Source organism: Drosophila bipectinata, chromosome 4, assembly GCF_030179905.1.
Source record: "Drosophila bipectinata strain 14024-0381.07 chromosome 4, DbipHiC1v2, whole genome shotgun sequence".
In the NCBI taxonomy this organism is placed as follows: Eukaryota; Metazoa; Arthropoda; class Insecta; order Diptera; family Drosophilidae; genus Drosophila; species Drosophila bipectinata.
Genome location: NC_091740.1, coordinates 15,199,670 through 15,222,132, shown reverse-complemented (window position 1 = coordinate 15,222,132; position 22,463 = coordinate 15,199,670). Strand labels below are relative to the sequence as shown.

Here is a 22,463-nt window from a genome sequence, read left to right as displayed (position 1 = left end):
TTTATTATTTATTTATTATAAATTTATAATAATAAATTTATTATAATTTATTAAATTATGTTAGTGTTTGATATTTTAAACGGACAAAAACAAGATCACTGCTAGGGACACCCCTTCTTCATCATGTATTGAAAAGTATCACCCAGTCGGACCTAGCGATCGCCAAGCATAATTTTGGCGTTCGGAAATGGCAATCTCAGCGGGCTCCCATCTGCGTCAATCCTTCATTGGATATAACATTGGCGTTGCCGCTTTTTACACCTAGCGCGTCGATTAGTGATCACGTGGCGAGCACTTAAAGAAGCTTGTTACACTCAGCTGTAACGTTCTCGGCTCTTTTATGCTAAAAGGAGAGAGAAAAAAAGTCCGTATGTCTGTCTGTCTGTTTCTACGCGAACTAGTCTCTCAGTTTTAAAGCTATCGTCTTGAAACTTTGCACACCTCCTTCTTTCCTTGCACGCAGTATATGGTATAAGTCGGAACGGCCTGGATCGGCCGACTATATCCTATAGCTGCCATATAACTGAACGATCGGAAATGACCCATCTTTTGTATTTTTTAAGATAGAAAGCTGGAACTTAGTACAGATGATATTTTTGGTTAGATAATCCGACCTACAAAATTTCATAACGATCGGCTGACTATATCTTATAGCTGCCATATAACTGAGTGATCGAAAATGGTTTTTGGTAGAAATACCAACTTTGAAGATAGAAGTTTGGGACTTTTTTTAGATTATGTATTATTATAAATTGGGTTATATTATCATATTCTCATAAGGATCGGCTAACTACATCCGATGTTTGCGATATATATCTGGTTTTAACTGCAAGGGTATATCAACTCCGCCCGAAGTTAGCTTCCCTTTCTTGTTAAATCTTAAAATTACAAATTTTTATACCCGGTACTCGTAGAGAACAAGGGTATTTTGTAGTCGTGTAAGCAAATGTAACATAAAGAAGTAATGATCTCCGAGTCAGCATCAAGATCCGAGTCACTATAGCCATGTCCCTCTGTCCGTATGAACGCGTGAATCTCAGAGACTATAAGAGATAACATAGAGCTTTAGGATAGTTAATATATATCTATAGTTAATATATATAAAAAAATTAATTTCATTCCCATTTAGAGGAAAGTCGATTTTTAGAGGAAAATTTTAACGCGTAGATTTAAAAAACGCGAAAAAGAGATAATATAAGATATAAGAGATAGAGATATCTGATTTAGAACTTGGACTCGTATGGTCTTCATGCACATCATGGTTTCAGACAATCTATTTGCATCTCTAATCTTTGCCATGAACATTGTGGTCCTCTGCATTCTCCCCCAGCTAAGGCGCTCCACAGAGCACAGTCGGTCGGCGGCCGGCAGAACCGAACTCCTCATCGCAGCAGCAATCTTGCAGCCTCAAGCAGCCAGCGTGATTACTCGCATCTCATGCCTTTGCCAAGGAAAAAGCTGCTTACTGTATGGGGGTTATTCCATGGAGTGGCTAGAGTGGCTGGAAAGAGTATGGAGTCTGGGCTTTCAACATAAGGAGTACGTTTAGTCTTGTATTAGAAGAAAATCTATATATATAAAAATGCTCTGTTCGTATCTACGTCATTTATAGACTTGAAAAGTTCTGAACCGTTCTGAGCCCAAATTTTTACTTAACATGCGTTGAGGTTCCAGCTCGGTTCCAGCTGTCTACTTTTGATGTTGATAGCTTATCTGAGTTTGCGAATATATCAGTTTTTTTTCGCGTTTCCCCGTGCCCCTACTTTTCTATTTAGGCAGACAGCTAAGAAGAAAATGTCAAATGAAAATGTCAAAATGTCAGAAACGAAGTCATTAGAAACGAAGTCATGCCACCCAAGAAGTCGAATTTTGGTCGTCTTACTCGCAATACAAAAGCAAAAAGACGTAACATTTCGAATAGAACTGACGAAGAGCGGGCCTCCATTCGAGAGACTGAGCGGCTGAGAGCCATGCGGATGCACAACGCGGAGACAGCAGAAACGCGAGCAGCTAGGCTTGAGCGAACACGATTGAGAGTTAGGCAGTCGCGTTCTGCAGCAATCGATTTGATTCGGTCTCAAAATAATGAACGCGACAGGGCAAGGGTAGCTGAAGCGCGTTTACAGCTTGCAACAGATCGAAACCTGCAATACAATTGTCTTGCATTCAGATATAATCCAACTGTTGATTATAGCTCGAATCGCAATGTCGTTATTGGCCGGATGAATCAGGTCTGCACACACTGTCAGGCTCTCAAATTTAAGGGGCCCATCCACAGGCGAGCATGTTCGTCAACATGCTCGCCTACTTGAATTTCATTTTCCCCACTAACTAGAGCCAACATTCGCGCGAACATCATTTTTCGATAAATTTTCAAACCATCAATATGTCAACGGACAACTATAGCGGCACTCTAATTGCACTTATGGCAATAAGTATTTGCCATAAATAATATTGCAAAATAATATTGCACTTTTTATACCCTTGCAGAGGGTATTATAATTTTGTCCAAAAGTGTGCAACGCAGTGAAGGAGACATCTCCGACCCTATAAAGTATATATATTCTTGATCAGGATCACCTCCTGAGTTGATATGAGCATGTCCGTCTGTCCGTCTGTCTGTCCGTCTGTCTGTTTCTACGCAAACTAGTCTCTCAGTTTTAAAGCTATCGTCTTGAAACTTTGCACACACCCTTCTTTCCTTTGCACGCAGTATATAAGTCGGAACGGCCCGGATCGGCCGACTATATCCTATAGCTGCCATATAACTGATTGATCGGAAATGGTATAACTTTGGTATTTTTGAAGTAAGAGAGTTCAAATTTTAGGTGAGAGCTATTTTTGGCAAAATAATACGACATGCCAAATTTCATAAGGATCGGCCGACTATATCCTATAGCTGTCATATAACTGAACGATCGGAAATGACCCAACTTTCGTGTTTTTGAAGATAGAAAGCTGGAATTTAGTACAGACTCTATTTTTGGTCAGTTGATCCAACCTACCAAATTTCATTAGGATCGGCCGACTATATCCTATAGCTGCCATATAACTGAACGATCGGAAATGGTATTTGGTAGAAATATCAACTTTCGTATTTTTGAAGATAGATGTTTGGGACTTTTTTTAGATTTTGTATTGTAATAAATTGGAGTATATATTCCTATTCCCATAAGGATCGGCCAACTATATCCGATGTTTGCGATATATATCCGGTTTTAACTGCAAGGGTATATAAACTTCGGCTCCGCCCGAAGTTAGCTTTCCTTTCTTGTTATTCATTTTTCTCTACCAAAACGTTTTTTCAAACTGACGTTCGTGCCAACATTGCCATCCATTGGCGAGCATGTTGTTGCAAACGTTGTCAAAATAGAACGATTTCAATTCCATTCGAACATTTTGACAACACAAAATTGGAAAAATTTCGTCGAGCAAAACATGTTTGCCGAACATGCTCGCCTGTGGATGGGCCCCTTTAACAACGAATTTCTCATGTCGAATTTTCCCATGTCGTCAGTTGTTTCATCAGAACATTGTCGATATGTATGCAAAAATTGAAACAGAACGTTTGCTGTTCCTCCGATTGAATCAGACGAAACTTCGGTCCGAGGAATATATTCATTTGCGGGATGCTGTGATGAATGACCGTAATACAACCAACGTTGGAAATCTCACGATTTTGCCATCCTCATACATAGGTAGTCCACGAAAATTTTTCTTTTTTGTTTGACTTATTTCTTATGCGTGCAATCACAAAATGCCACGGCAAAACGTGGCAGGGTACTGCTAGTTCTTTATAATTATCATATTATTAGGTTTTATATGTCATTTATAAATTCTTATATATTTGTCTTTGCGAATGTGCTGCTTACCCCTCCAAATGTGCATAAGCTCCCTATCCCTTTTTCACCCAAGGTAGGCGACCCCTCAGCTTTATCAATAGGGCACTCGTCCGCCGGGGAGGATCCTCTGTCTCACTTCGCTTGAACTCACGCGATGTTTGTCTGGCTTTCGTTGGGTTCCTTTTGCCTCTGCCGTCGTTGCGCTGCTCGGTGTGGATCGATGACTGCTCCTCTTGTTGCTGATATCGCCGTTCGTTCTCTTGCTCCCGTTTTTGTTGTCGCTGCTCGTTTCCACTCTCGGCTTACTGATTGCCGGGACCTATGGTAATTCGGGTTGGTCAATAATACGTGCACCTCCCAGGCGTACGCCGAAGAGGATCCGATGTTTTGGCAGCCGCACAAGGGCACGTAGTACCTAGTGTCACACCTGCGCCGGGAACAGCATCACGCCGGTTTGTCACGGTTAGAATTCAGTAAGGCGTATGCCAGACCGGTCCGTTTATGCGCTTCGTGGCAAGTCTATCTGCCGTGGTCGGGCAATGGCCCAACTCGACTTATGTACCCTAAGCTTCAGTGAAACTGTCCTATCACGGCTCCTTCTTCACTTGTAGCGCTTGTATCCTCTCACTTTCTCTTAATTTTCGGACTTTCCAAAGGCGGTCCTCCAGCTCAACGCTACCAGCTTCCTAAAAAGACTAGTCCCGCTTCAAACTTCCTCCTAGTATACCACCTGGAGCACCCGTTAATCCTCCTTGATTCTGATCCTGCCATTAGAGCAGCTTTCCAATATCACGCCATTCTCCTTTTGGCGGATCATCGTCCGTGGCTCCTCGCTCCCCCTAAACTCGCTTTTATTAACAGCATCCTGTCATGCCATAAATCCACCTCGCTCTTAATCGCGGTTGTGGCCCGGTTTACTTGATTAGATTTTTTGTCTAGATAATAGAGATTTCCGTAAAATTTATTATTTGTTAGGAATATTGTGTTGTTTCTAATGATTAGGGCTCCGTTTTTGCAGAAATGCACCTCGTAACCTTTCTCTGTTATTTTGAACACAGATAATAAATTTTGTCGCAGGATGGACACGTGCAGCAGTTCTTTGAAAGTTGTTTCGATATCAGATTTTCGTTTGTTGTTTCTTTTGTCACAGAATCCGTTTACCTGCGTTGTTTCTTTATTCGCCAAGATTAGCTTTTTATCCATTTTTTTCATGTTATCGAATAAGTTTGCATCTGAACTCACATGTGACTGTTGATACAACACATGTTGCTTAGGGTCACTGTAAAGCTCGCTATTTCTGTAATAGTGTTGATTCAGAATCAGTGTTGAATCTTTTTCGTTTTGTCCATTTTTTGTACCGTTCCTTCTGCTCTCGAACTCTTGACTAAGGTGCCAGATTTTACCACATGCCTAACATTTAAGGGTTTTGTTTTTCGTTGATTTTTTCCTCTAACTGTGTTCCTGAAAGTTTACGTCAGTGGGGGGCAAAACATGTTTAAAATTTGAGTGTGTGCGTAGCAGAAAAACACAATAAGGGCAGAGAATTCACTGAGGGAAAACAACGTATTTTTATACCCTTGCAGTGGGTATTATAATTTTGGTCAAAAGTGTGCAACGCAATGAAGGAGACATCTCCGACCCTATAAAGTATATATATTCTTGATCAGGATGACCTCCTGAGTTGATATAAGCATGTCCGTCTGTCTGTTTCTACGCAATCTTGTCTCTCAGTTTTAAAGCTATCGACTTGAAACTTTGCACACACCCTTCTTTCCTTTGCACGCAGTATATAAGTCGGAACGACCGGGATCTAAATCCGGGACCGGCCGACTAAATCCTAAAGCTGCCATATATCTGATTGATCGGAAATGGTATAACTTTGGTATTTTTTCAGTTACAGAGTTAGAAATTTGACATGAAAGCTTTTTTTGGCAAAATAATACGACATGCCATATTTCATAACGATCGGCCAACTATATCCTATAGCTGCCATATAACTGACGGATCGGAAATCGGACCCAACTTTCGTGTTTTTGAAGATAGAAAGCAGGAACTTTGTACAGATTATATTTTTGGTCAGTTAATCCGACCTACCAAATTTTATAACGATATGCTGACTATATCTTATAGCTGTTACATAACTGAACGATCGGAAATGGTTTTTGGTAGAAATACCAACTTTGGTACTTTTGAAGATAGATAGAAGTTTGTGATTTTTTTTGATTTTATATTATAATAAATTGGGTTATATTATCATAATTTTGGTCAAAAGTGTGCAACGCAGTGAAAGAGACATCTCTGACCCTATAAAGTATATATGTATATTCTTGATCAGGATGTCTGTCCGTCTGTCTGTCCGTTTCTACGCGAACTAGTCTCTCAGTTTTGAAGCTATCGTCTTGAAACTTTGGACACACCCTTCTTTCTTTTACACGCAGTAACGGAACGGCCCGGATCGGCCGACTGCATCCTATAGCTGCCATATAACTGATTGATCGGAAATGGTATAACTTTCGTGTTTTTAGAGTTAGAGAGTTTAAATTTGACACGAGAGCTATTTTTGACAAACCATTACGACATGCCAAATTTCATAAGGATCGGCAGACTATATCTTATAGCTGCCATATAACTGAACAATCGGAAATGACCCAACGTGTTTTTGAAGATAGGAAGCTGAAACTTAATACAGATTATATTTTCGGCCACTTGATCCAACCTACCAAATTTCATTAGGATCGGCCGACTATATCCTATAGCTGCCATATAACTGAACGATCGGAAATGGTACTTGGTAGAAATATCAACTTTCTTTTTTTTGAAGATTGAAGTTTTGTGACTTATTTTAGATTTTTTATTTTAGTTAATTGGTTTTATTATGATGTATTCATAAGGATCGGCCAACTATATCCAATGTTTGCGATATATATCCGGTTTTAACTGCAAGGGTATATAAACTTCGGCTCCGCCCGAAGTTAGCTTTCCTTTCTTGTTTTTTTTTTTTTTAATTTTGATTTTTTTTTTTTCAACATAGTCTTCTTTTAGACGTATGCACTTGGACCACCGATCCTCCAGTTTCCCAATACCTTCCATTTATCCAGGTCCTCAAAATAGGCGTTTGTTTCACAGATTACCTGTTCATTTGACTGAAATTTCTTACCACCAAGCCCTTTTTTTAAGTTTGGAAATAAACAATAGTCACAGGGTGCTAAATCTGGAAAATAGAGTGAATGGGGTAGAATTTCGTAGTGCGATTCACACAATTTCGACATGGCGCTCTTGGGAGCGGGAGCATTGTCCTGGTGAAACAAAACATTTTTCTTCGCCATGTGCGGCATTGTTTGCTTCAGCTCCGAATTAAATCGTCCCAAGAGATTGGAATAGTATTCTCCCGTAATTGTTCTGCCTTTTTCCAGATAATCCATATGAATTACACCTCGGGGATCCCAGAAAACTATTGCCATCACCTTGTTGGCCGACAAACCGATCTTTGCCTTTTTCGGTGCCGTTTCTCCAGTTGAAATCCATTGCTTTGACTGTTCCTTACTCTCTGGTGTATGGTGATGAATCCAGGTTTCGTCAACAGTCACAAAACGACGAAAAAATTTGTTTTTGTTTGCGTTAAGCAATTCCAAACTCTCCTTCGCAATGTGCAAGCGGTGGACGAAAGCTTACTCATGTGTAAAAATTCGTGTAAAATGTTTCCAACGCGTTGCCGAGAAATGTTTAGAGCATTTGCAAACTCTCGCAGCTTGATTCGGCGATTATCCAATATCATTCCATGGACTTTTCCACAATTTCTGGTGTTGTCACCTAATATCGGCGTTGGATTTCTCTTTTAAAAACATCAAGAAAGGAAAGCTAACTTCGGGCGGAGGCGAAGTTGATCTACCCTTGGAGCTTAAACTGGGTATATATCGCAAACATCGGATATAGTTGGCCGATCCTTATGAGAATATCATAATAAAACCAAGTAACAAAAACAAAAAATCTAAAAAAAAGTCCCAAGCTTCTATCTTTAAAAATACAAAATTAAATTTTGTATTACTATAAATTGGGTTATATTATTATATTCTCATAAGGATCGGCCAACTATATCCAATGTTTGCGATATATATCCGATTTTAACTGCAAGGGTATATTAACTTCGGCTCCGCCCGAAGCTTAATAGCTTAGCTTTCCATTCTTGTTTTGATTAGGATCAACAGGCTAGTCTATATAGCTGTCCGTATGAACGCGTTGATCTTAGATATTATAATAGATAAAGCTATAGGATTTTTCATGGATACTCCTCCAATGCCCACGTAGTTTAGGTTTGTTTCAAAATTTTGGCACACCCTCTTCCGCCTCACAAATTGCGAGTTTCTGTAGCGTCAGTACAGGAAAGTTTTTTGAAAAACTTTTCATGCCAAAATATTTAAATCGTTAATATACAAGTTCGAAAAAAAAAATTTCATCCCAATCGTCCTATTTTTGGAGGATATATGTATACTGCAAGGGTACACCTTTTCCAATATAAAAGGGCTGAAATTTAGAACTCGAAGTCGTGGATCTCGAAGACTATAAGAAAATGAGCTATCAGATAACCGCGCAGATGAAGTTTGTGTCAAAATTTGGCCACGCCCACTGCCGTCCATGAAAGAGAAATCTGGTTTTTGGAAAATGTTTTGATGCCAATGGCTTATCTACACCTACAAATCAAAAAGCCCCATAAATCGGATAATTTTTAGAGGATTTATAGACTTTTTATAACGCTTTCCTACTGAATCGGTAGTATGGATGTAAGTTTGTTGTTTTGCCCAAGCGCTAAAGGTTGCAACAAAATGTTGTTACAGAGAATACATACCGTTAAAGCTTTCACTTAGAGGTTAGTTGAATTTTGGTTGGAAGAGATGAGTACCGCGTATAATAAAGTCGGGAGACTCGACTATAGCCGTCGTCTCTTGTTTTTTTAAATTTATTTTTCTAGTTAACTAAAACGTTCTCCCATATTAGGTTTAAGCGGATCCAAAGCAGACGAAGAACATAGACGTGACACATTTGGTTCTAATATAATACCACCAAAACCACCTAAAACTTTTCTTACTCTAGTCTGGGAGGCTCTTCAGGATGTAACTCTAATTATTTTAGAGGTTGCGGCTCTAGTATCACTTGGCCTATCATTTTATAAGCCTGCCGATGAAGATGCACGTAAGTTGTTTGTTTTTATAAATTTCATGTTGTTACTATTTAACACTCTTTTTAACGAAAACAGCTGTGCTTCAAGAGGAGGAGGAACACCATGGATGGATTGAAGGACTGGCAATTCTTATTTCAGTTATAGTCGTAGTGATAGTGACAGCTTTCAATGATTACTCGAAGGAACGACAGTTCCGTGGATTGCAAAGCCGTATTGAAGGCGAACACAAATTTTCAGTTATTCGAGGCGGTGAAGTGTGCCAAATTTCTGTGGGAGATATACTTGTCGGCGATATTGCTCAGATTAAATATGGTGATTTATTGCCAGCCGATGGATGTCTCATTCAAAGTAACGATTTAAAAGTAAGAAGTAAATCCTTCATTTGTCCTAAGGAATAGGGTAATTTCGTTCCAAAAATTACACGTTTTTATAATTTTTATACCGGGTACTGTTTGGACGTATGTAACATAGAAAAGGAATCTCCGATCCGATCATCTCCGTGGGTCTCAGAGACTTTAAGGGTAGAGGTATAGGACTTGGAATGGAGACTTAATTATTATAAATTCCCACACAGTTCTTGATTGTTTCAGATTTTGTCACGTCTCCCGCCCCCACATATTTGATTTTTCTGCGCCAGTACAGATAGATATTTTGAAAAAGTTTTTCCACACTATTTCTTTGGCTAATTTACCATATATCTAGAAAACCAAATTCAGGAAAATTTTTAGAAGACTTATAAACTTTTTTTTGTGCATCCCTAATTGCGTCAGTTGTTATTTCCACAAAAAAAGTATGCACTCCATTTTTTTCCTGAGAAAATAGTTTTAAAGCAGTCACTATGGGGTCAATGACCACTTTTTCTGGCAGTATATATATTTCAAGTGAACCAAAAGAGGTTTTGAATGCGGTATTATGTTGGGTTAGGCTACAGAAAGTTACTATAAAAAAGTGACAGACTAAAAAATGGCGATTTTTATGCTCTAAAAAAGGAGTTTTCAAATAAATTGAAAATCCTTCGTTCACGGACTAGGTAATACCATAATAAATAAGTGGTCAAAATTTGGTGTTGATCGGATTGATAGTTTTTTTAGTAATCGTGTCCACTGCAAAGGTAATTTTGTAAAAACAAGATTCTGAGATAATCGCGTTTAAAGTTTCACGTTTGTTCAAGTTTTATGTGCAGGTAGTGCGCTATAAATAGCTACAACTTCGGTTCTAATGCACCGGTCGTTATGAATTTTTTTTAGAGTATTCTCAACAGTATATTTTTTCATCTATAACAACTGTATTTAACCCCTTAAGTCATTAAAAAAACAATCATGCATCAGAAGTTGCTCTCAGGTGGGGAATAAAAAATTACGTTGGCTTCATGGTTTGCAGTGCTGATTAGAATAATTTTTTAATAAAGAACAATTTTTTTTTAAGGTCGATGAATCTTCTTTAACTGGCGAATCAGATCATGTAAAAAAGGGAACAGACGTGGATCCAATGGTTTTATCTGGCACACATGTTATGGAGGGAAGCGGCAAAATGGTGGTTACAGCAGTTGGTGTAAATTCTCAAGCCGGTATCATCTTTACCCTTCTTGGTGCAGCAGTCGATGAACAGGAAGCTGAAATTAAAAAAATGAAAAAGGGTAAACAATTTACAGTCAAAATTAAAAAAAAAAAAAAAGATTAAAATAAATAAATAAAATTATACTTAAGCCTAAGAATAATTATCCAATCTCATAAGAATGATATAATAGGGCTACCCTCCTCTGCTATAAATTTACTTATGGTTATTTTTTTGTTTTCCTTTTGTTGCTATTTTTTCATATTCCAATTGTCATGTGTGAATTGCATGATGTGTTGATTGAACCATCATTGAACTCCTTCATCTACCCAACCAACCAATCTGTCAACCAACAAACCAAAATCTGCAAAATAAATCTTAACAAAATGGATACATTAATTGAATAATCAGAAGCTAAAAAGGCGACCAAGCAAAAGAGCTTGACAGGTGAAATATTTATATTTTTATTTTTAAGAATGAAAAGTTTGTAAAGAAAAAATATTGAAGCACGCAGGCCTCCTGACTTTACTTTCACAAGTGAATTTTATATTGAGGACACAACTTTAAAGAAGCCATCTTTGGATTTAATTTTCATAATTAAAAACCAACAGCTTCTGTTCAAATGATTTGAACGGTATAAGGCTTTTTTATCCCTATTTTAAATTCAAAACAATGAGGAAATTTGACTTTGGGAGGAACCCATTAATTATACCCTTGCAGTTATACATACATATTGCAAATATTGGGTGAAGTACATTTTTGACAAAAGTAACCTTAAACCGAAACAGGGCCGATCCCTGCTTTTCCTGCGTGCAAATGAAATAAGGACGTGTGTGTGTAAAGTTTCGATTCAAAAGCTGAAAAACGAGTTTGTTAAGAAAAAGTCTACAGACATATTTCCTAGAGGCGCCAGCGCATCATCGGTACCTCAAGGCGCAGAGACCCGCTTTGTTTACAAAAAGGGCTCTCGAGGAGGGGCCTTCCTTGTAACCGTAAAGGAAGGTCGTTCGTTATCCGTAACCTGCGACCCGTTCTCACAAACTAGTCTACCCTAGTTTCAAACAAGTGAAACTAAATAACTGGAATGAATGAAATGTGAAAAAAACCGGTTGTTTTTTCTTTTATTCGATGGAAAACGGTTTTAATTATGTTGAAATGTTTTAAATTCACATCGTGAAAGGAAAAATCGAAGCCTGCCTGGTTACCTAAAAAAACCTATTCATATAATTTCTTTTGAAAAATAATTTTAACTTAAAGGTATTAAAATACTTACTGTAAGAAATTTAATGTCGAGCTATAATTATACAAAACACCATCTTAAGATGGATTATAACATTGTGTCGTATTTCTTAAATATTCAGGTGAAAGCTCCCAAATAAAAAGTACCCAAGTACCACAACCAATCGTTAGTGAAGGAACCAAGTCGGAATCTGATGGAAATCATGTACCGCAATCGTCATCTTCAGCTGTTACTGAAGCAGGACATAAGAAAGAGAAATCTGTGTTGCAAGCTAAATTAACAAAATTAGCTATACAAATAGGATATGCCGGGTCAACAATTGCTGTACTTACTGTTATTATTTTGATTATTCAGTTCTGCGTTAAAACGTTTGTAATTGATGACAAACCTTGGAAGAACACATATGCAAACAATTTGGTAAAGCATTTGATAATTGGAGTTACAGTGTTAGTAGTAGCTGTACCCGAAGGACTTCCCCTGGCAGTCACACTTTCTCTTGCATACTCTGTGAAGGTTAGTTGAATTCTAAAGTTCACATCTCCTGTATGACACAAAGAAATTTTATTTTTTTCAGAAAATGATGAAAGATAACAATCTGGTGAGACATTTGGATGCATGCGAAACTATGGGTAATGCTACAGCCATTTGTTCTGACAAGACTGGTACACTTACAACTAACCGAATGACTGTTGTACAATCGTACATCTGCGAAAAACTCTGTAAGGTTTTGCCCACCCTTACTGATATCCCACAACATGTGGGTAATTTAATAACTATGGGAATATCTGTAAATTCAGCTTACACTTCAAACATTATGGTAAGTTTTTATTGTTATTTACAATTGCGCCTTTAATTTAAAGATTTAAAGCCTTCGTTTAACATTATGTTTCTTTATGGTACTACACCACTTTTATTCTCATAAAAAAAAAAGTTAAAAAAAATTTTTAATTTTGTTTATACGTTCGCAGAGTATATTATAATTGTGTCCACAAGTGTGCAACACAGTAAAGGATACATCTCCCACCTTAAAAAGTATATATATTCTTGATCAGGATCACCTTCTGAGTTAATATAAACATGTCTGATTGTCCGTCTGCCTTTTTCTACGTAAACTAGTTTCTCAGTTCTAAAATATCGTTTTCAGAAATATCGTTTAGAAAGAATAAAGATGGCTGATTTTTATGAAATTTTGTAAATCAGTTCAAAATTAAACAATTACATTTTAAAAGATTCCATAGATTAATTGAATTTCAAGAAACTCCCAACCTTACATATATCTAAAAAAAAAAAAAAATAAATAAAAGTTTTATAGTGTCCGATCGTTCAGTTTTACGAAATCTAAAGGATATAATTATTAATCTGATCCTTAGTACGAGTTGATCAGTTTTTTACCCAAAAAGGTACCAAAGTTATGGAATTTCTAATCAATTATTTATACGGCAACTATATCATATTATCGTCCGGTTTTAGCGTTCCGACTTATATATATGTCTGCAAAGTTACAACCGATAGCTTTAAAACTGAGGGACTAGTTCGCTCATAAAACTGACAGACGAACATGCTTATATGAAAAATATATATACTTAATAGGGTTGAAGATGTCTCCTTCACTGCGTTGCACGCTTTTGACCGCAATTATAATTCCCTCAGCAAGGGTATATAAATGGAGATACGGTTAAAAAAGGGATTTTTATTTAAAAACCAAAAGCGTAAAAGGCAAATGTATGCATCACAAATTTATATTTGTTTAAATCAATTTTTTCATTAATTTTTCCTTTCACATGAACGAGAGCTGTCGTTTTGTAATATATAAAAGTCCAAATCGGAGCTTGTTACTTTTACGTTTTAGGTTAGAAAAAAATTCAAATTTGATGTAGGTATGTCTTTTCAGTTGAAATGCACGAGAATGTCGCATTTGACATTCGATTCGTTCTTTATATGATTATTTTTATTCTTCTTTTTCTTTTCCACATAGCCTGGACAAAACCCAGGAGACCTACCAATCCAGGTTGGCAACAAAACGGAATGTGCACTGTTGGGCTTTGTTCAAGGATTAGGTGTTAAATACCAGTCTATTCGTGATGAAATTCCAGAGGATAAGTTTACCCGCGTATATACTTTTAACTCTGTTCGTAAAAGTATGGGCACTGTTATACCACGTCCTAATGGCGGGTTTCGGTTATACACCAAAGGAGCTTCAGAGATAATCATGAAAAAGTAAGTAAATCAAACAAAAAAATAAACAAGAAAGAATGCTAACTTTGGGCGAGGCGGAAGTTAACATAACCTTCAGAAAAACCGATGTATATAAAAAACAAGAAAGGAAAGCTATCTTCGGGCGGAGCCGAAGTTGATCTACCCTTGCAGCTAAAACTGGATATATATCGCAAACATCGGATATAGTTGGCCGATCCTTATGAGAATATCATAATAAAACCAATTAATTATAATATAAAATCTAAAAAAAAATCCCAAACTTCTATCTTCAAAAACCATTTCCGATCGTTCAGTTATATGGCAGCTATAAGATATAGTCGGCCGATCGTTATGAAATTTGGTAGGTCGGATAAACTGACTGAAACTGAAAAACATAATCTGTTTCAAGTTCCACCTTTCTATTTTCAAAAACACGAAAGTTGGGTCATTTCCGATCAATCAGTTATATGGCAGCTATAGGATATAGTCGGCCGATCCTTTTGAAATTTGGCATGTCGTAATGGTTTGCCAAAAAAAGCTTTCGTGTCAAATTTCTAACTCTTTGACTCTAAAAATACCAAAGTTATACCATTTCCGATCAATCAGTTGTATTGCAGCTATAGGATATAGTCGCCCGATTCCGGCCGTTTCGACTTATATACTGCGTGCAAAGGAAAGAAGGGTGTGTGCAAAGTTTCAAGTCGATAGCTTTAAAACTAAGTGACTAGCTCGCGTAGAAACAGACAGACAGACATGTTCATATCAACTCAGGAGGTGATCCTGATCAAGAATATATATACTTTATAGGGTCGGAGATGTCTCCTTTACTGCGTTGCACACTTTTGGACAAAATTATAATACCCTCTGCAAAATGGGCCATTGATGGCCGATCATTATGAAAACTTTATTATAAAATACATATTTTCAAAAACAAAACTTTCAAAACAAAAATTTTATTTGCTTAAAATCATAGCTTGCAAATAACAGTTAACCGATTCGTGCGGTCTCAAAATAGGTGTTCGTCACTGAGACTTTGAGCAAAAAGTCTGAGAGCAACCGATTGAATCAGCCGAAGAACAGTTTTTTCTGTTTTCGTTTGCTCTGAACCCACGTTCCAACATTTTAACACGTAATTCCATACATATATAGCTCTGGTATGAACTAGGATAAACCAAATCGGTGAAGTTTTTCTTTACGTTTCAGGTTGATTCGTGGCTAAAAAAAAACTCAATTTTAAAAAAATAATTTTCAAAGGTCCGCCATTTTGTTAATTTTTGAGCAAAGTTAATGAAAACTTAAACCTGAAACTAAAACTGAAAACCCTTAAAAAGAAAACTATTCATTTTTTAATTAAAATAATCAACATATTAGTTTAAAATTTGAAAAAGGCACGTTTAAAATTTTAAGAAGTTTATTTGTGAAAATGGCATATTAAAATAGGACACAACGTACCACTGTGCAACGAAACGAAGACAAATTATCGAAAAGACTTTTTTCGCTGACTTTTTCAGTCAATCAGTCTTTTAATGAGTCTCTCTGCGCGAGCTTCACTCGAATCTCTCATTGAGCGATTTTCGGTAAACGAGAGTTTCATGATCGGCTCATTGTAATGCGTTCAACAGAAAATCGAAACAAAAAGAAACAAAGTCTGCTGCTCAGAGAGAAACCGAAACGGCATGCTTTTTTTCGGTTGTTCTCGCGAACAGAGCGTAAGGAAAAAAACGGTTAACAGTTATTTGCAAGCTATGTTTAAAATATAATATGTAAGTAAATATAGATTGATTTGTATGATAATGTAGTAGTTGGTTATCCCTCGCTGTAGTCGGTGATGCCGCAGATGTAGGAGGTACGTCTTCAGATAATTACCCCTTGCGGTTGCAGGGGGGGTGTTGCCACTCCTTATAGGCAGTGGTTGAGATCCCTGGCGGTTGCCGGGGGGAGATCCTTCCTGTGACACGAGTTATGATGGGAGTACTTGCCCCGTTGTCACGGCCCTTGAGGCGCGGTGACCAATTCAACAAATGAATTTATAAATTAACGGCAGTGCCGGAGATTGGTTTTATGCTCTTTATTGTATGAGACTCTGACACAAACTGAAACTTAAAGCTAACAAAAAGTATTTCATAGCGGCCAGTGCTTGCCGCTATGCATGGGCTTCCGACCAGACGCTATGTCAGCAGTTTGGCCAGAGCGAGCTCTTAAATAATCGGACATTGCCGCTGCTTGGTTAACTTCAGTTAACTACTCCCCCCTCAAGAATGAGGCCGCCCTCGGCCGACCCTATTTGGGCAATCATCTCCTTCAGCTGGGCCGCGGTTTTTCGGGCCTGAGTGACTCGCCGATAGGTCAAGCCGATGCAAATTAAAGCGCAGCATATTGCTCCCGCTATGAACACCAACTGATGTAGTCGCTGGTGATTAATCTCCTTCCCGAACTCTTTGATGTGCTCCAGATTACGTTCACTCAGTCGGTGAAGGTATGGAAGGCTAAGAACGTTACGTTCCATGGTGATGTTCAGGGAAGGTGAGCTGGCCACTCCTGGAGCCCTCTTCTGGGCTGTGTCATGATTGACCAATCGGGTTTCGTTGACCATGACACTCTTCTCAAACGTGATGAGATATGTGCCTTTTATATGGGCACAGGTGCCATTGTCCACACACACGTGGGCCGAGCGATCATTCACAATTACTATTCCTTCATCAACATAAGTGATGGGGTGTAAATCGCTTTGCTGGATCTCGCAATGCGACGTGCCTCCAGCGTGAAGCTCTTGGGCGCATGATCTTCTGCGAGCCAATCGGCAAAATGTAGCTCCTGATGTCGGGGAGCACTTTTCCACGGTGTGGATCTCACTGTTGCATTCGGCGATGACGTCATCTTCCAGCCTAAGCATGGTGTCGTGATGTGACACTGGGAAAACGGTAATCTTGCTGCAGGCCGACTTTATCTTTGGAAACTTAATAATAAAATGTAATATGTTATCGGACTGTAAGATCTTAACGGACGATTCGGACAAAACATCCCTAATCGCGGTCTCGGTGGGCTCTTCCATCCACACACCTTCCAGGTCTGCATGATCTAGGATGCTGGGGCTAACAATATTAACTTTGGCAAGTGCCACTGCTAGCATCAAACCCTGTAGTTCCATTGCTATCATCCTATTTCGAGTTAAAATCATCTCGAATAGGTGTCCAGTATCAATTTGGGACTTTTTTGTTGACCTCAGAAGTTGGTTGACGGTAGCGGAAATTTTATTGATTTGAATTTGTACTTTGTTGCTAATATTAATCTGCCTATTGTTTGCATTTGCTAATTGGAATAGATTAAATTTAATTTTTTAAAATTCTTCTGCGTCCGGCGTTCCTGTCACCACCTTTAGCGCAGTCCCTAAGAAGTCTAAGCTTCTTGCTACTCTATGGTGGACGCTCAAAGAGTCGAGCATGTCGCGTAGGTGGGCGACGTCAACAACCAGGAGTTTCTGCATGTGGGATTGCGGGAACATGACGGTCATCCCATTAGTTTCTTCGATGACGCGCCTATATTCCGAGAGATTTGCTGAGTGCTTTACAAAGGCAAATTCCTCCCATATCAGGATTCGCCCATCCACGATGGGAATGTATTTGGCTTTGGAATAGTCCGTGACGCGTGCCGAAGTTGTGGCCAAAAGGAGAATCAGGGATATGGTTGAAAACCTGTAATTTTGATGTGTTATGAATTTTGTCGAAGTTGGGTAGCCCACCACCAAAGCATGATTAAAATAATAAAGGGCGCAAAACGGTTTTCTCTTCACATAATGGTGAGAGTTTGTTGCCTAGGCGTCTGTTGGACTTCACTAGGACTTTCTCGCCAACCTCGAATACTCTATTTTGGCGGGAAGCGTTTTCTCTGTCCCGGAGCTTGTCTTGGGCGAGTTTAATTTTATCTTGAATTTCATATTGTGGCTCACCTGATTGTGCCTGAACCACGTCGGCCGGTCTCTTGTCGATGACCGAGTGGATGGACTTGTTATATCTGGCAGTGGCCAGAAGTATCAGCTCTACGGTATCGCTGATGCCTTTATCGATTTTAAGACATCTAGCAAGCTCTACCAAAGCGCTGTGGAAACGCTCCACTTGTCCATTGGAGACACTGTGTAGGGGCGGAGCATTTGAGATGCTAACGCCGAAATGGTTTTCCAGCATGGTCACGATGGTGTGCGAGTTCAACGATGGTTCGTTGTCGCAATATACGACCTTGGCCTTAGGGAAAATATTCATCAGCTGTAGTAATGCTGGTTTGAGATCCTCTATGGTCCTAGAGGGAACTGGTTGGACTACGGCAAATTTCGAGAATTTGTCGATGCACGTAAGGAAATATTTTTTATCCGTGGAGAAGATGTCTATGTGCAGCATTTCTCCTACTTGAGATGGGATTGGGGTTTCGCCAAGCTCTTGTTTCTTCGGATGCCTGTCGTATTTTGCTTTGGCGCAAGTCCTGCACGAAATGACTATTTCGTTCGCTAGCTTGGCCATTTTCGGGAAATAGTACTCGGAGAGTACCTGCTTCACGTTTTCTTGGGCAGATCTGTGAGCTCTGTTGTGCTCGACAGTAAGAATTTCCCGCCTTTCATCAACTGCAAAAATGTCCGTTACTCGGTTTTTGCAGTGCCAGAATCTGGTGGCAGGGAATTGTCGGATTAGTTTGTCCTGTATCACTGCAAGCGTATGCAGATCGCAATGAATGGCGTTTACGCCTTTAGGAACTATTATGGTTGCGAGCTCCTCCAGCAATGACTCCTCGTGAGTGAAGTCAATAATATGCCGTCTCTTGTTTCCAAAGAGAACGAAGTTTCGCTTTGACGGAGAGCGTGCTTCCTCCAGAATTATCTGGTTTTGAAAGCAATTGAGGGGCTTGTCAGTGGATTAAATTGTGTGGGTAAGCGACAGCTCACTGTGAATTGTGGCCGCGCTTGAGAATGCCTCTTCTTCTTCTACAACGTTGAGTTGTTGCCTCGAGAGGGCATCTGCAACTAGGTTGGCCTTGCCAGGCATGTAATGGACTTTGGCACCACACTCATCGATGCGTTCTTTCCATCTTTTAATTTTTGTATTCGGATTGGAATCCGATACCGCGTAGGTCAGCGGTTGGTGGTCAGTGTAGATGTTTAAATCTTTGACCCCATGAAGGTAGTGGCGCAGGTTCTCTAGCGCCCAAACTATAGCTAACAGCTCCCTTTCGTTGGTAGCGTAGTTAACTTCTCTGTCCTTTAAGGTCCTAGAGATCATAGTGATGGGGCGCCCCTCTTGTGAAAGCACTGCGCCAATGCCATATGCTGAGGCATCTGTCGTCAGATCAAACGCCTTTTTATAGTCGGGGTACCTGAGGATGACATCCTCAGAGGCCAGGATGTTACGTAGCTTTTCAAAAGCTTGCCGTTGCGGCTCGGTAAACTGTACCTGGATGCTTCTGGATCTGTGTCTGCTGACATTTCCGAGCTCCCCTTTTATAATGCTCGAAATGGGCTTAGCTATTGATGCAAAATCTTTAATAAAGCATCTATAATAGCCAGCCAAGCCCATGAATGATCTTACTTCGAAAACGTTTTTGGGCTCAGGGAATTCTTTAATGGCCCTGACCTTTTCCGGGTCTGTCGTGGTCCCTCGTTGGTGACTACAAACCCCAAAAATTTTACGCTTTTCTTGAAGAAGACCGATTTCTGCGCTGACACTCTCATGTTAGCGTCGTGTAGGCTCTTTGGAGCCCAATCCACGTGTCGTATGTGGTCGTTTTCGTCCTCTGAGAACGATAACATCATCGACATAGACGTAGCAAAATTTGCCAATCTGTTCTCGCAGTACGTCGTCGATGGTTCTTTGGAAGATGCTGGCAGCATTTCTTAACCCGAATGGCAGTCGACGGAACTCGTATTTTCCCCCGTTTACGGAAAAGGAAGTTTTCTCACGGTCACGCTCTGCCAGAATAATTTGGTGGTAGCCGGACTTTAAATCGAGCGTTGTAAAGTATTTGGCTTTGCCTAAATTCCCTAGTATCATAGGGATAATTGGCATAGGGTAGCGATCCGGTATTGTCCTCTCGTTCAATTTTCGAAAGTCCAATACTAGCCGCATTTTACGGTTTCCAGCTTCGTCGGTGCCCTTTTTGTCTACTACCCATATTGGGTTATTGTAGGGGGATCTCGACTTCTGGATTATGCCGTTTTTTAGAAGGTCTTGGATTTCGTCATTGACGAAATCTGCCGCTCCCATCGGATACGGATAGGGTCTGGCATAAATGGGCTCCTCATCAACTGTCCTGATGGTGGCTACCACAGACGCTTAGCATTTTTGAGAATGCTCTTCTAACCAAAGGTGGTGCGCTAGAGCAGTCCACCTCAGTGAAATTTACATTGGGACATGATTGGAACTCTAGCTTTTCCGTCTCGGTGCCCCATCTGAGGTGCCCGGAAGCTAGGTTAAGAGATGCCCCTGCTTGTTTTAGCAGGTCAAGTCCGATGATGGCATCAAAGGAGGACAAATCTGGTAGGATGAAGAACGTAGCCTTCAAGTTGAACAGGGATACGAAGCATTTTTTTGTTATTGTGGTAACGCCATGGATGGAATGGATGGAATGTACCGAGAATGGCGAATCTACTGGGCGGACGCCTTTCAATTCTTCGTATGGACGGATGAAATTTTTTGACGCGCCCGTGTCTATTAAAAGCTTCATTTCTACACCTGCTACTCTTCGTCTGATGACGGGTAGCAGGGACTTTCCCCTAAAAAATTTATGACGTCCGAATCGTAATCATTAATAGCGTCGTCGTCAATTTCCTGGGCCGCGCTTGAAGCTGCGGCGGCATATTTGTTCCCAGTTTCGCTCGCGCCCTGCTCGACGTGATTAACCCTCTGCCTTTTGTGTGGGGCAGATCGATCGGACTCAGCCGGCTTCCTGTTTTGGTACGCCGGGGCCTGGGATGGCCTAAGCATTTTGGACAGCGATGGGTCGATATCCATGGGTTAGGCGCGCCTCCACTGTGTGGGGCGGAGTGTACTTGCGCCTTGTGTTGTTTGACGTAGTACGGATTTTTTCCAGCATTTGTTTGTGCATTTGTCTGCGCAGAGGCCTGTCGGTACTCTTGCGCTTTCGGGTGCGGTTTCCTATCTTTATCCTCTTGGCTTTTGGCGAAAGAAGCCGCGAAGGAGTACCTTTCGTGGTTGGATTCCACTTCTTGTGCCAAAGCGAGAGCTGAAGGCATATCTTTCGGTTTTGCCGAGAAAAGGACATTCGTGAGGCTGCGCTTAAGCCCCGAGATAAATACTCGGAGTGCGTCATCCCGGAATTTGTCACACAAAACTTTTGCCGCCGAGGCTTCGTACGACATGGTAGCTTTGTTGGTGAGCAAGGTGAGTTTTTTCTCGACCTCGTCATAGTATTGGAGAAGGGTCATATTTCCCTGCCTAAGAGTACCCATTTCCTGCTCGATAACGTGCATCTGCCGCTTATCATTGTACGTAAAATCGAGTCGATTTATAATCGCGTCGAAATTTAGTACAGTGCCAAACGAAGACAGTACGGCATCGGCAGGGCCCCTTATTTTATTGCTAATAATAATAACCGCCTGATAATGGCGCGAGCTATGTTCGTAATTTCTGAAAATGTAATATGCGGCTACTGCCGCTTGTCTCCAGGAGACGTATGCTTCCTGTGCTCCCGAAAATTCGGGGAGGGACTTGACGGCGTCTAGGGGCTCGTCACACTTAATGTCGTTCTTATTTTCTATAGGCTGATATTTTTTTATTTGGGGAGCCTCCGCTTGGGCGGGAGCGATTTGTCTTTCGTTGACCAGTTCGGTCAGACGGTGTATAGCCAGGCGCATTTCGTTTTCTCTACGCTGGTGTTCGATATTGGCTTCTTGAACAGCATGTTGAACGGCCGCCTGTATGGTGGCTGTCATCTGTTCCATGCTGAAAGCCATGTTCGCGAGTATGGGAGCGCTAGCGTTAACGCTTTTAGGGGTGGAAGATCTGGCCGGCCCTTCGGTCTCCGACTCAGAATCGCTAGAGAGTTGTCTTATGTTTCTATATTGTTGAAACGGATTGCTCATGTGGAGCTGCGGCTATAAAGTCGCCCGAAAGAAAAAATATTTATGTATGAATTATGTGCCGATGGAGGTGATTGGACTGGTGAAGGGGCCGTGGGGGCTGAGCTGCCGCTTTAGTTATGTGTGCGGGCTCGTCAAGTTGCGCTACTGCTGTGTCAAGTAGCGGTAAGGTGAGGGGTGCGCGGGGACTGAGCCGCCGCTTATGCAAACAGAGAAAAAAACAACAAAGTGCCACACTGCATGCGCGGCCGTATCGTGTTCTCGAAAGTGGAGTTGGGAAACAAAACGGAAAAGAAAAATAAATAACCAAAACTGCGCGGCTAATACCAAGAATTCTTGTGTAACAAAAAAGACATATAAAAGCTGAATTAAATA

The 22,463-nt window shown here is 40.2% G+C and overlaps 1 protein-coding gene across 7 annotated transcripts in view; it reads left to right on the top strand.

Annotated features, from left to right (window-relative positions):
• Window positions 1-22,463, top strand: part of PMCA (plasma membrane calcium-transporting ATPase 3) — a 138,575-nt gene that overhangs the window by 6,450 nt on the left and 109,662 nt on the right. For 6 of the 7 annotated variants that reach the window (XM_043213484.2, XM_043213481.2, XM_043213480.2 and 3 more), the window contains exons 3-9: window positions 8,835-9,029; window positions 9,094-9,380; window positions 10,444-10,654; window positions 10,984-11,019; window positions 11,934-12,325; window positions 12,387-12,629; window positions 13,788-14,029. In XM_043213484.2, coding sequence (XP_043069419.1) covers window positions 8,835-9,029; window positions 9,094-9,380; window positions 10,444-10,654; window positions 10,984-11,019; window positions 11,934-12,325; window positions 12,387-12,629; window positions 13,788-14,029 — 1,606 coding nt within the window. The remainder of the gene's footprint in view (window positions 1-8,834; window positions 9,030-9,093; window positions 9,381-10,443; window positions 10,655-10,983; window positions 11,020-11,933; window positions 12,326-12,386; window positions 12,630-13,787; window positions 14,030-22,463) is intronic. The other variant, XM_043213482.2, reaches the window with a different exon arrangement.